The sequence below is a fragment of the Gopherus flavomarginatus genome, chromosome 1, assembly GCF_025201925.1.
Source record: "Gopherus flavomarginatus isolate rGopFla2 chromosome 1, rGopFla2.mat.asm, whole genome shotgun sequence".
Classification (NCBI taxonomy): Eukaryota; Metazoa; Chordata; order Testudines; family Testudinidae; genus Gopherus; species Gopherus flavomarginatus.
The window spans coordinates 117648351-117660780 of NC_066617.1; the positions used below are offsets into that span (position 1 = coordinate 117648351).

At 46.4% G+C, this 12430-nt stretch overlaps 1 protein-coding gene across 1 annotated transcript in view; it reads right to left on the bottom strand.

Moving 5' to 3' along the window:
* CACNA2D4 (calcium voltage-gated channel auxiliary subunit alpha2delta 4) overlaps positions 1-12430 on the bottom strand; it is a 163665-nt gene that overhangs the window by 82086 nt on the left and 69149 nt on the right. Inside the window, exons 25-27 of the mRNA XM_050936309.1 lie at positions 12037-12136; positions 6816-6939; positions 2740-2820 (exon numbers count right to left, since the gene is read on the bottom strand). Of these exons, the coding sequence (XP_050792266.1) occupies positions 2740-2820; positions 6816-6939; positions 12037-12136 (305 nt within the window). The remainder of the gene's footprint in view (positions 1-2739; positions 2821-6815; positions 6940-12036; positions 12137-12430) is intronic.

The following is a 12430-nucleotide window of genomic DNA, read 5'->3' on the forward strand; positions in this document are numbered from 1 at the left end:
TTTAATATGCAAGCAGCTGTACATGCATTTTATCAAGTCCTATCTTCCAGCTCTTGTGGATGGCAGTTGTCTCCCCTCTGCTTCTGTGAGCAGCTAGTCATGGAACCTACAAAGGGAGAAGCAATTTTTGATTTAGTCCTAAGTGGAGCACAGAATCTGGTCTAAGAGGTAACAATATTATTGAACGGTTCAGCTAACTACCATAATGTAATTCAGTTTAACTTTCTTGATGGAGGATAATATCAAAAATGCCCACCACAGCTCTATTGATGTCAATGGAGCCATGATAATTTACACCAGCTGAGGGCCTGTTGCTTGCACTCTTCACTCAGTATGGACAAAAGCAACCATGTCTGTACTAGTGATCGTCTTACCCAGTATCACTACCAAATCCTGTTGTAAACAGGACACTAGCATTTTTACCACCATGTCATCTCCCTTTGATCACAGAGGAGAAGCAGAGTCTCTTAAGGATTTCAATGGCAGCCCATCTACTTAAAAAAAGAAAAAAAAAAGGAAGACTGATGGAAACTGAAAATAAGTATTTGAGTTAGAAGCTACATCTAATGGGCTGTCTATTCCACCTTCCTGGATTATATCGTGTTTGATTTAATTATCTTAAACAACCTTTGGTAGATGGTTGTCAACCTTGGAACGTCTCTGGTTACAGTGACTCTATAACCTGTTCTTGCAGCTTGTTCCATTATAAAATTTCCCCTAACATTGAAACTAAATTTTCCTTATTTTATCTTAAGCACAACAGAAACTGCCAAGAGACACCTTATATTACCTCTGCAGTTTCAGCTGGATATGGTATGTATCATAAATTGTTTAGAATTGCTCTGTTTTGTTAAACAGCTGTTCCATTTCATCCCAGAGGTGGTTTCATTTCAGTGGTGAGTACTGGATAATTGTAGGTTTTATATAACAGTTTGGGATCTTTTGGACTAAAGAGCGAGTGACCCTACCAGCATCCTAAAGTCAGAGGGCAAGGAGCTCATTGGATCTGGTAGTGAGTTTCAGCTGACCTGATGAGTTGAATATACCCTAACCCACTAATCTCATCTGTATCTAAAAGGTGTCATGTAAGATATCAATAGAAAGCTAATACCATACTGATCATTCATATTATTGTGTGTACGGAGGACAAATTCAAAATTACAAACATATTGGGAATTGTGTTCTTGAAGTATGTTTGCCAGGCAGGGCTAAAGTTATCCCACCCTAGAAAAAAGAATGTGATTCTGCCAACAGAGAGGTATTTCCAGACAATGGGAATGCAATTTACCATAGACGGTAAACAGGACCATCGAACCAACAAGGGGATGAGACAACCATCCAACATTTACAGCAAGGAGAGGAGATTGCAGGAAACAGATCGGTCTACAGTTTAGCAAACATCAGTGAAAGAAGAAACCATCATGTAAGCTCCTTCACCAGGAGACTCCATTCTGTCTCCCTCAGAGCTTGAATGAACTTTACTTTGGTGGGTAACTTTCAGAAGAATCCATTTAAAAGGTGCACTGGACTATAAAGAGAGGGGCAAAGAATTCCAAGTTATATTTCAGCTTAGGCAAATGAACTGAGTACTTTGGATTTTATGGGAGATCCTGACCAGAGGGGTGGTCAGCCAACTTGCTGGAAGGTAGATTGATAAGGAAACTACCTTGAACAAAGGCTGTAGCTTGCTGTGTTAAGTCTTAGCCTCTAGAACACATTCTGATTTGCTTGTAACCATTTCTAACTCTATCCTTTATACTTTAACCAACTTTATATCCTCCTCTTTTGTTAATAGACTTGTTTTACTTTGACTCTAAACCAACCCAGTGCTGTGTTTTATTTAAAGTGAATGTTAACTCCAGTTCATGTGGCAAGCTGCTGGGTACTGTACTTTTAAAGGAACAAACACACCTTACTATCTCTCTGAATGGTCCAGGAGAGGGTTGACCATTGCAGAACACACTATTTTGGAAAAATTTAGGACTGGGGGCTGTTGGGACCATCTTGCCAGAAACAGAGTGCTGCACGCCCTCCCCCCAACTCTGCATGCTTGTCTGCTGACTGGAGCATCCAGTCACGCAGCTACAACAGAAGAGCATTTTGAGGCACTATGGGTTACAGGGCAGGCAGTGACACAATCCCTCATTGGTCTGGACTGCATGCCAGAATGTGACTGGGTGTTCTATAAATGTGAGATCATTATCTTCCAATAGCAGGCATGGAATTCAGTAAAACTCCTTCAGAGGGGGCACAAGGATCAGATTAGCAGGGAATGGTGGGAATTTACAGGAAAGAATTTCAAAGTCAGTAGAATGACTGGAGGTACAAGCACATCTCATTCTTTTGAAACTCAGTGTAAGCACCACAAATATTCCATTGGCCCAAACACAGTACAATGATCTCAAAGCTCCAAAACTACCTCCTGTGCAAGCTTTCTGCTCTACAATTGACGACTGCACCAATCCATAGCTTCACAGATATTAGCAACAGAATTCACCCTGTTAATTCACCCAGTCCCTCTCCCTGTGCCCAACGCAGGATTGAGCCATAATGTATATTTTCTAGTGCTTTGTCCAGTCTAGTTTTCAATAACACAAGTCATGTAGTTTCCACCACTTTCTTAGGAAGACAATTCCACAGGCTAACAGATCTCACTGTAAGGAAGGTTCCCCCCTGGAAGACATTGTGCCACCCTCTTATTCAAGAACAAAATAAAAACCTGTGCTTGGCAGTTCCTACCTGCAGCAATAGCCGTCTTCCCATCCACAGTCACAGCAACAGATGTGCTCACTGTCACCACCTCTGGTTTGCCACCTCCCTCTGTCAAGACACAGATGTAGCAGATTCAGTTACTCTCCTTCTGTTGCCAGGGGAAGGGGTGCAGACCACACACAGGAGCTCTTTACTTTCCACAGAGAAAAACCACGCAGATCACTGAAGTAGCCAGCTCTGACATGGACTGGGTGCATGGGGGAGGCCACATGCTATTAGTGCACAAAGGATGCCCCAACATTGAAAAGCTCAACTCTAATCTCATGCCTGAATCTCCCAGAACACTGAAGCATCCTAACTGGCAGTTCAGGAGACCGGATTTCCTCTTGGAGGAATGGCCCATGACAGCCAGGGTGTTGCCCTCAAAATAAGAAAGTACATAACCCCTGACAAGCTGCTACAAGACTCAGCCAACCTTCCTGCCCACCTCAAGTTTGTTTACCTGTCTGAATAAGTGGGCTGTGTCATAAGGCCAAGTATGGGGTTCAGTGAGACGGGTTTAAAACTGGAGGAACACCACTCAAATAAGCCAGTCCTTCGTCCTCCTTGTTTTCTGTGAGGCAGGATGCCCCAGAGCACATTGCACCTCATGCCACTGGTGCCTCTCTGTGTGCATGTCCTCTATGCTTTCTCCTGACACAGTATAGGCTAGCTGCCCAGATTTTCCCAGAATGCACTGGTACACAAACAAAGTTTAGGAAGTGTCGTATGAGTGAATGCACAAACACGGTTCAGCTATTATTCTGCGGCATAAAAGCAGGCACAATTCAAACCTTGGACTAGATTGTGCCATTTATAGAACAGCTCTGCATAAAGGGCCTTGTGGCCCGTGTACTCTGTCCCATGAGGAGCACTGAGGTGGTTGTACGTCAAGTAGGCATAGCCTCTCCTGGGGCTGCACACGTGCATGGAAGACAGTGCACTAGGACGGAGCAGGTTGCTTCTGCTGGTGCACCAGCCCCACTCTGCAGGGCAGGATGGATGAGGCCATAACCTCAATTCCAACAGGATTCTGGCCCCTAATTCATCCATGGCCAAGTAAAGGGCATCCCAATCTGGCCCTGTGTAGGTTGTGCCACATACTGATTACAAAAACCATGGTTGCACATGTAGTCTGAACTGCATCTTAGGCAGTGTGCCGTTTCCTAAGTTGAACTCAGTCATTTTAGTCTGTAACTGTCCTTGGGACAGATTCCAGTTTTGTAGGGTTTTAGTGGATTTGTTGAAACAAAAAAAAATAGGGGCTGTGGTTTCTTTTTTACAGTTACCAGGGACATTTTGAAGGTCATATTTCTGAGCATATTTATTCTGCCACTCATTCCTTCACAACATATTGTAGAGTTCAGTGCTTTGCCCCGGCAGATGGATTAGGTCCTTTTTCCTTCCCCACAGTCCCAGCATTTGTCATTGTCTTAGTTCTGCCTTCATCATTCTTCTTGGTGTCTGACGTGTCCTGAACACGACTTTGCAGCTGCATTATGTGTTTTAGCCTGAGGTCACGTGTGGATTTTTTTGACTGAAGTCAGACTGACTTGCACAAGGGCACTGCACACATTGAGAGAAGCACTTGTGAAACACAAGGACTTTCCTGCCAGATGATGTTCATATGCTTTGAGCCTGATCCTGCACTCCTTGTGAACCCAAAACCCCCTGTGATGCCTGTAGGGGATTCAGGTAGACAACAAATGCAGGATCAAACTCCCTATTGTGGGGGGAGCATGTGAAGTTCCCGGTCCTGCTGGGTCACAGCTGTAGATACAGGAAGAATGATCATGTGGTGAAGGCCCTAGACTGGGACGCTTGAGATCTGTGATCTATTTCCAGTTCTGCTACAGACTTAATATGTGACCTTGGGCAAATGACACTCTCTCTGTGCTTCAGTTGCTCATCTGTAAAAAGGGGAGTAGAATTAGGGGTCTACCAAATTTGCAGGTGTGAAAATCACATCATGGACATGAAATCCCATCTTGCCTGTGAAATCTGGTCTCCAGCTACCCAGCTCTGAAGGCAGTGCTGTGGCCAGCAGTAGCATAGAAGTAATGGTGGCAATACCAGACCCATCTGTGAAATTTGCTATTTATGCCACGACCAACCCATGAAAAATGTGTGATTGCTCTGTGATTTAAGTAGATCCCTAAGAATAATCCTTCCTTCCTTCCCCACCCTTTGTCTGTCCTATCTATTTAGAATGTAAGTTTTTGGGGGCAGGGACTGTCTCTTCCTATGTGTCAGTGCTTAGCACAGTTGGGCCCTGAGCTTGATCATGGCTAAGGGATACCATGAACCAAACAAAAACCAGCTTTTATGCAGTCCTTATTAAGGCAAAGCTACCTTTGATGTCAATTAGGGTTCAGGTGAGCAAGGACCGCAGGATCTGTCCAACAGTGACTAGCAACTGACACCTGGTCCCATGGGTTACTGGGCATAGTGGATGAAGCTGCAACTGCTCCCACACTGGATGTTGATAGGAAGCTACTGCAGGGATTTCAGGAGGTCGCACCCATGCGGGGTGCTAATATCTGACTTTCTAAGCCCTGCTCTATTGCAAAGAGCAATGAAAGTTGCATGTAGTTTGGGAGAAGATGCCTTGTGCCACGACTGCCACCTCTGCCCTTCACTCTAGTGGTGATTCTTTAAGTGAGGTATACTTGGGGGCAGGGAGGAGAGGAGAGCATGTATGGAAGGTTTAGTGTGTTTTCTCTCCCCCTCCCTTTATATCCTGGTTCATCTTCTGGATCTCATCCTCGTTTTCTTCTCCACACTGCTCACTTCCCCTCCCACCTACCCTCCCACCACAATGCTACAAAAAGCTTTTACAGTGAAAGCGCTGCGCTCCATGACAGTGCCTGAGTGCAGGAGGCTGGGGAAGAGCACAGAGGGGATTTCTATCTCCATTGCATGAGCGTTACATGGTATTTTGTTCTGATTTTTCTTCTTGTGCTCTCCTGTTCTCCTCCACCCTGGCACAGGTCCCTGAAGGCTCTGGAGATCACACAGGGGCAGTCACATCCTGAGCATAGACACAACAAAGCTGCTAGTCAGCTGTCACTTTGGGGCTCCATGGGGTGAGGGGATGCCTACTCACACTACAGAACCAGCATGAGACTCAGCATGTTTGGTGGGGACCATTGACATGCTTTTGGCGAGGGGAGTGAAGTTCCCCTTCTCCCTGTGAAAAGCTCATTTTCCCACTTGGGAAAATTTTCATGGAAAACCATGAAAAAGTGACTCCCAGACAAATCACACCTCCTCTCACCTGGCCCCCTGACTGCCACTCAAATCATTCCAGCCAGCTAGCCTGCCTGTCCTTCCTCTACTTTGCCTTACAGCCCTTCCCATCTCCCCTCACCAGGGCTGGCTCTACTGTTTCTGCTGCCCCAAGCAGTGTGCCAAATTGCCACCGTGGATGGCGGGAGCAGTCCGTGCGCCGTTAGGGCAGCTCATGCGTTTCTGCGATGGCAGCAATTCAGCGGCAGCTTCTGCCTTCAGCCGGAAGACAGAAGCTGCACTGCTGTGGACAGCTGAACATAGAAGCTGCCACCGAATTGCTGTCGCCATGGAAACACGCGAGCGGCCCTAATGGCACACAGACTGCTCCCGCTGTCCACAGTGGCAATTCGGCAGGCTGCTTGGGGGCAAAAACACACAGACTGCCGCCGCTTGCACATTGCCGCCCCAAGCACCTGCTTGGGATGCTGGTGCCTGGAGCCAGCCCTGCCCCTCACTTGATTCCTTGTCTTCCCCTGCTCAGCAGACTCATGCATCTTTCAGCAGCCCCATCCATCCTTCATCTACTCTGGGCCCTGCAGCCTCACCCATTCTTCACCACTCCTGTCCATGTCTTACTGAGAGGTGTCTCCCTCTTTCTGTTACAACAAGCAGCCCAGGGATGGCTCTCGCCATCTCCCCTTGTGTAAGAGCTCAGTCCTGCAGGAAGAAGATAATGAAGGTGAATGGAGTGGGGACAGGGAGCAGGGGACTGTGAGTGACAAATTTATTTTCTCCATCTCCCTCCTTTGCTGTAGTGCTAAGATGAGGGTTACCTGAACCCTCTTCTGAGGTGATGCTATAGATGAAGCTCCCTGGAGGATGCTCTGCTGCTCGGCGATACCACAGGGGGAAGTGATCCATGGTGAAGATACTCTCCTTTTCCCCCAAGGTCAGGAACTTCCTGTAAGGAAGAGAAAAAAAAAGTAAAAATTGCCTCCTTTATCTGGGACAGGGAAACCCACTTTTCCCTCCTCAGCTGCATTCAGCAAAGTGCGTACCTGGGGGGATGTTCTGTACTTAGCATTGTCAGGGCACCAATACAGCGTCAGGATAGTCACAGGTCAGTGACGTACTAACCTTAAAGTCAGACAGCACCTTTCACTCCAAAGGACCCCAGAGCAGTTTAGAAACTATACGCAGCACACAGGCTACCATTGTCAGTTCATCGACTGCTGAAATGCAGCCACTGCAGGGGTGGAAGGTGGCTGCTCTTTAGCAGCATACAGGTACAACACAGGGCAGAAAGTTAACTGTGTCCAACAAACTGCAGGGAAGAATTGAGAGAGACAAAAACACCCACGCAAGCACAGTGTTTGGGAAATTATGGCTCCTGCCCCTTCTTTCACAGGAAGGGCTCTGACATTTTAAAAGGATGAGTTGGTTAGGACAAGTCATGAAGTCCAGATGTCCAATATACTTCACTGGTGGTACTGGGGAAGCTGAGTGTGTGACCTGCATGTGAGCCATTGGAAGAAACCCACATTTGGAGCTGCATGGAAGGTTGTCAGAAATATATTTTCCCACCTGATTGGCAAGAAATCAGTGCCTCCTTACTCACCATTACAGATATGGCCTATGGCTTCTAGGCCGGATTATGGCAATGGCCTATACCTAGAAATTGCTGGGGAAGATTCAGCTGATCCAGCACACTGCAGCTCTTTTCAAAGAGACACACCTCGGCAAGAGAGTGGTGTGCAGTGCCCTACGTGGACTATCCATCACACCTCAGAGTTACTTTAAGATTCTAGTGCTGATCTACAAAGCTCTCAGTGGACTAGGCCTGACAACCACCAGGACAGTCTCTCTACGCCACCCGTTCTCAGCCAGGGGTCCGGGGCTGGGAGCAGCTTTCAGAGGACAGGGGCACCAGAACAGATGGGCCAAGGGATCATGGCCCGCCCACTTTTGAAAGTTGATGGGCCTGGCCCATTCACTTTTCACGACACGTCCTGCACTCACATCCTGCACCCTCCTCCTCCTCTTCCCCCCAAAGTCCCGACCTTGACCCTGTGAGGAGCTGCGAACCCTCCCCTTTCCCAGGGTGGGGGGTCCGAGAGCAGCCCCTGTCCCATGTCCCCGCCCCCCAGGTCCCTCACCCAAGGCAGATGCAGGGTCCGCAGCTCCCCACAGCTGTATGGGTGGCTCTTACCATGGCCTGGCTGCAGCTCTTCGTCCTTCGAGGCCTGGCTTCTGGCTTGGCCAGGGTGTAGGGGCCTCAGAGAAAGAGAAGGGGCAAGGGCATGGCCTTGTAGGGGGCATGGCCTCATGGTCCCCTCACTTTTAGGAAGCCTCCACCGCCCTTGTCAGGGAATTTACCAAGGAGGGCCAGTGTTAGACTCACTGACGCCCAGGGCAAAAGCTCAAGCCCCACCATGCAGAGCGGAAGCCTGAGGCCCTGAGCCCGGTCACCTAGGGCTGAAGCTGAAGCCTGAGCAACTTAGCTTTGTGGGGCCCCCTGTGGCCTGGGGTCCCGGGCAATTGCCCTGCTTGCCGGTCTTGGCTTTTATATGCAGAAAAACAGTCGTTGTGGCACAGGTGGGCCAAGGAGTTTTTATAGCATGTTGGAGGGGCCTCATAAAGAAAAAGGTTGAGAACCCCAGCTCAACGCAACTCCCCAAGAATTCTCCAGTCCACAGAGTCACTACAACTAATAGAGCCTTCTATCAATCCTTTGTCTGCCAAGAAAGTGCAATTAGGCATAGGGCCCTTGGCTATAGAAAACCATGCTGAGCCTACACCTCTTTTTTAAGAACAAGTCACATCTCTTGCAAAGATTTAACCCCTCAGGAGAGATGGTTGCATATCCTGTCAAATACAGAGTAGTAGCCCCAAATAAACTGATCCTTACATATTCCATAAGACTCTCTCAGCTCTAGTAAGAGGAGAATACAGCGGTCCAGTTGCAGACAAACAAGATAATTTTTTTTTTTATATAAGGCACAAGGCACCTAAATACTGTAGTGGCAGCTGCTTTACAAATGCTAATGCTGCAGACAGATAAGACAGAGGTTTGGTTTAGGAATACATCTGAGCTTACTGAGAATTATCTGCATGACCCAAGAGCCTTATTTCCCAGTTTCTCCGCTTCTTGGATTCTGCTCAGCACGTCACATAGATCTTATGACTTTTTGCAGATTGAGCCACCAGGTGGTGCTGTTGTTCACATCTATGTCCACATCACCCCCCAGCACAGGCTGTTCAGCTACCACACATAACCAGTCACAGGTAGGATGGGTATAGCTAATAAGTAACATCCTTGAAGCTGAAGCTCTTAACCTGCCTAGGCTGCCATTTGTTGAACAGGTAGCACCTATCTCACTTAGCCCATCCAACTGTGGCCACACTAACACGCATAAGTCATCTCTACTGTGGGTAAGAATGAACCATAAAACTGAAAAAGGGAGATGCAAGGAAGTGCAAAACAAGAATTTGTGCTGTGTGGTACCCTGCAGCTCTGAACAATCCTATATCCCAGCCCAGAGTTGCAACAGCAGTATATCTATTTGTAGCACTGTAGGGCTTGTGTTATTCCAGCTAACATCTGCAATATGGGTGTATTAACAGATGTTATCACATGCAGAGGGAAGAGATCTAGTTACCATAGGTCACAGCTGTAGTATTGAGCTAAGATGTGAAAAAATTATTAAAGTACCAACAGGTGCCATGTGTAGGTGAAAGGAACGCTGTTAGTACAGGTAATGTTTTAGGAGACATCACAGGGATCATTGTGCAGATGAAAGGCCTGCACTTACTATGCAAGTGGGACTAGTTACCCAACCAAAAAATTCTGGATAAAATTTTCAAAAGTGTGTAAGTGATGTGGAAGAAGAAAAAGAATTGACAAGGATTTGGAGGGGATTTTAATGCATGTCAGTCTGTTAGCAAGAGTTAGGTTAATTGTAACCCTAATGACATGAGATTTGTAGAAGCGAGAATTGTGTAAGGCGAGTAGGAAAGAACTGTGTAAAAAGTTATCACGACCTTGCACTGATAATTAAATACGTAGACTGGTGCCCAACATGGGGCAAATAAGATAGCAGGATAGCCTATGTATAAACAAAATGCAGCTGTTTCTCATTATTGTCTGTATTATTGCTTGTTATTGTCTGTAACAAAGGTATAAATGCTTGCTGCAATTGTTTACCTGTTGAGAAACCTGTTCGGGACTGGGGTGACCCAGTGTCCTAGGGCACTCCCTCCCTCTATTGCAATTGCTGGAGTTAGAATAAAGTATTTGATTTTGCTGCACCCAAACAAAAAGTGAGAACTGACTTTTTCTCCGACAGTGATTTAGGCTCCTAGATGCCTGAATCACTTTGGAAAAATGGGACTTGGGTGCTTTAGAAAATTTTACCCTATGTCTGAATTCCTTTTAAAATATCGAATCCCCTTCACGCATTCAGCTATCAAGCGCAAGAGTGAGGCTGTGAAAGAGATCATAAGGAAGCCCTTTTATTTGTGTGGTAGGGGAATGAAGACTCCTAGTTTTCTGACTCAGTCAAGAACCAGGAACTGGCTATGGTGCTCAGTGAAAGAGAGATGGGGGAGGGGTCTGAGTCTTGCCTGATCAAGAAAACAAGATATAGACAGAGCTAATGACCAGGTTGAGAAGGGCAAAGGAGGTCATAAGGGATAAATGATAACCCCCTTACAGGACAGCCAAGTTCCAGAGACTCATTGGAGTTTCTCATACAAAAAAAAATTGATCTATGGGCTTCTTCACTTGCCATAACATAAACCATACCTGGGGGGAGTGCTAGGAATAACTAGGTAACAGACTTCCCTGCAAGATCTCCACTTCTTCCTCCCCCTCCCCAATTTCTTTATTTCAGATCTTTACTTTTGCTGTATATTTTGACATAACAATGATTGGTCATTTATATGGTTCTTTCCCTTCCAGAGGATTTGGGAGAGCTTTACATACTATATACAGGAATCTGTCACTGCAATGCAGCCACCACTGGAGTGATGCACCTGCAACCCTTCAAAATAGCAGAAAAATGCTATGTGCCATCAATATAGGACAGGGAATCTACACTGGCTTCCCACAGCATATTGAGTCAAGTTCAAGGTCTTGCTTCATATCTTCAAAGCAGTCAATGGCCTGGACCCAGCATATTTGACAAATCGGCTTCTCAGGTACAATGGGACTTTACTGCCATAAGGGTGAAGCTCATCTGTGCAGGAAATGGAACCTTCTCAGGGGCTGGTCCCAGACTGTGGAAGAAATTCCCACAGGAACAAAGGACCATCACAAACTTCAGCACCTTCTGCTCCAAGTGCAGGGCACACTTATTCAGCCTACCTTGTAACAGGAACTCAAAGCAGCTGAACAACTCTAAAATAACTCTAACTAAAATCCTCCCAAGCCAAAACACTCCACTGCACACACAATTCTCCCTCTAGGGAGAGGATGAGAGAGACTAACTACATGTGACAGACGTTAGTCACATTGCGTAATGCACCCCCTGGAAGGTGCTCAGATACTATGATGAAGAGGGCAGTATAAGAACCTGTATAGGATAGAATATCCAGCAAATGAGCCTGCAAGGGGAATTGAGACAGGCAGAGTATTACTAGCCAAGTTGGAACATGGCCCAAAAGCTAAAGCATAGACCCCACCCACACTCTCATAAAAAGTGTCACTGGAGATCTTCTGGCTGTAATGTCTTGGCAACAGCTCTTCTATTCCTGACCAGGACTTCGGGACGATCAAAGAAAAGATTGTGTCTCCCAGAAAAATCAGCCTACATTTTATATTGAAACCAGTGCATTCTGGGACAGGTTTTTGCCATATAACAAACAGAACAAGCACAAAACAGTGCCCCGCCCCTTCCTTTATGACACATCGGACAGATCCACTCCACTAACCCCCTGGTTGCTTCCCATTTTGTTCTCTGTAACCCTGGATACTGTTCAAGGCACAGTGGCAATTTCATGCTGTTCCTTCACAGAGACTAGAATAAATTCCTCAGTGAAGTTTCATTTTAGGACTTGCCTGTTTGAGAGTTTCTCAGATCCCACATACAGGAGGCTCCTCATGAGGCCAGCTCGAGTGCCCAGAAATGCCATCTCGACCCCCTGCTCAGTCTCACTGTGGGACAAAGAGAGAGACCCATAGGGGCAGAATTAGTTCTTAGAGCTAGAACTAAGTCTTCCATGTAGTAAGGACCTCCAAAGTGGAGATTCAGAGGGCAACACATTGGAGTAGGAGGTTTCTTAAGTATTAAGGACCAAATTCCCCCATGATATAATGCCACTGCCTTCAATTGGGTTACACCAGAAGTGACACATTTGAAAATCCGAGTGGGAATTAGGATTATTACGATTTTACTATTCATTCTCACAGTCACACTTTTGTGATTCATTCATTTTGTCCCTTTGCAGA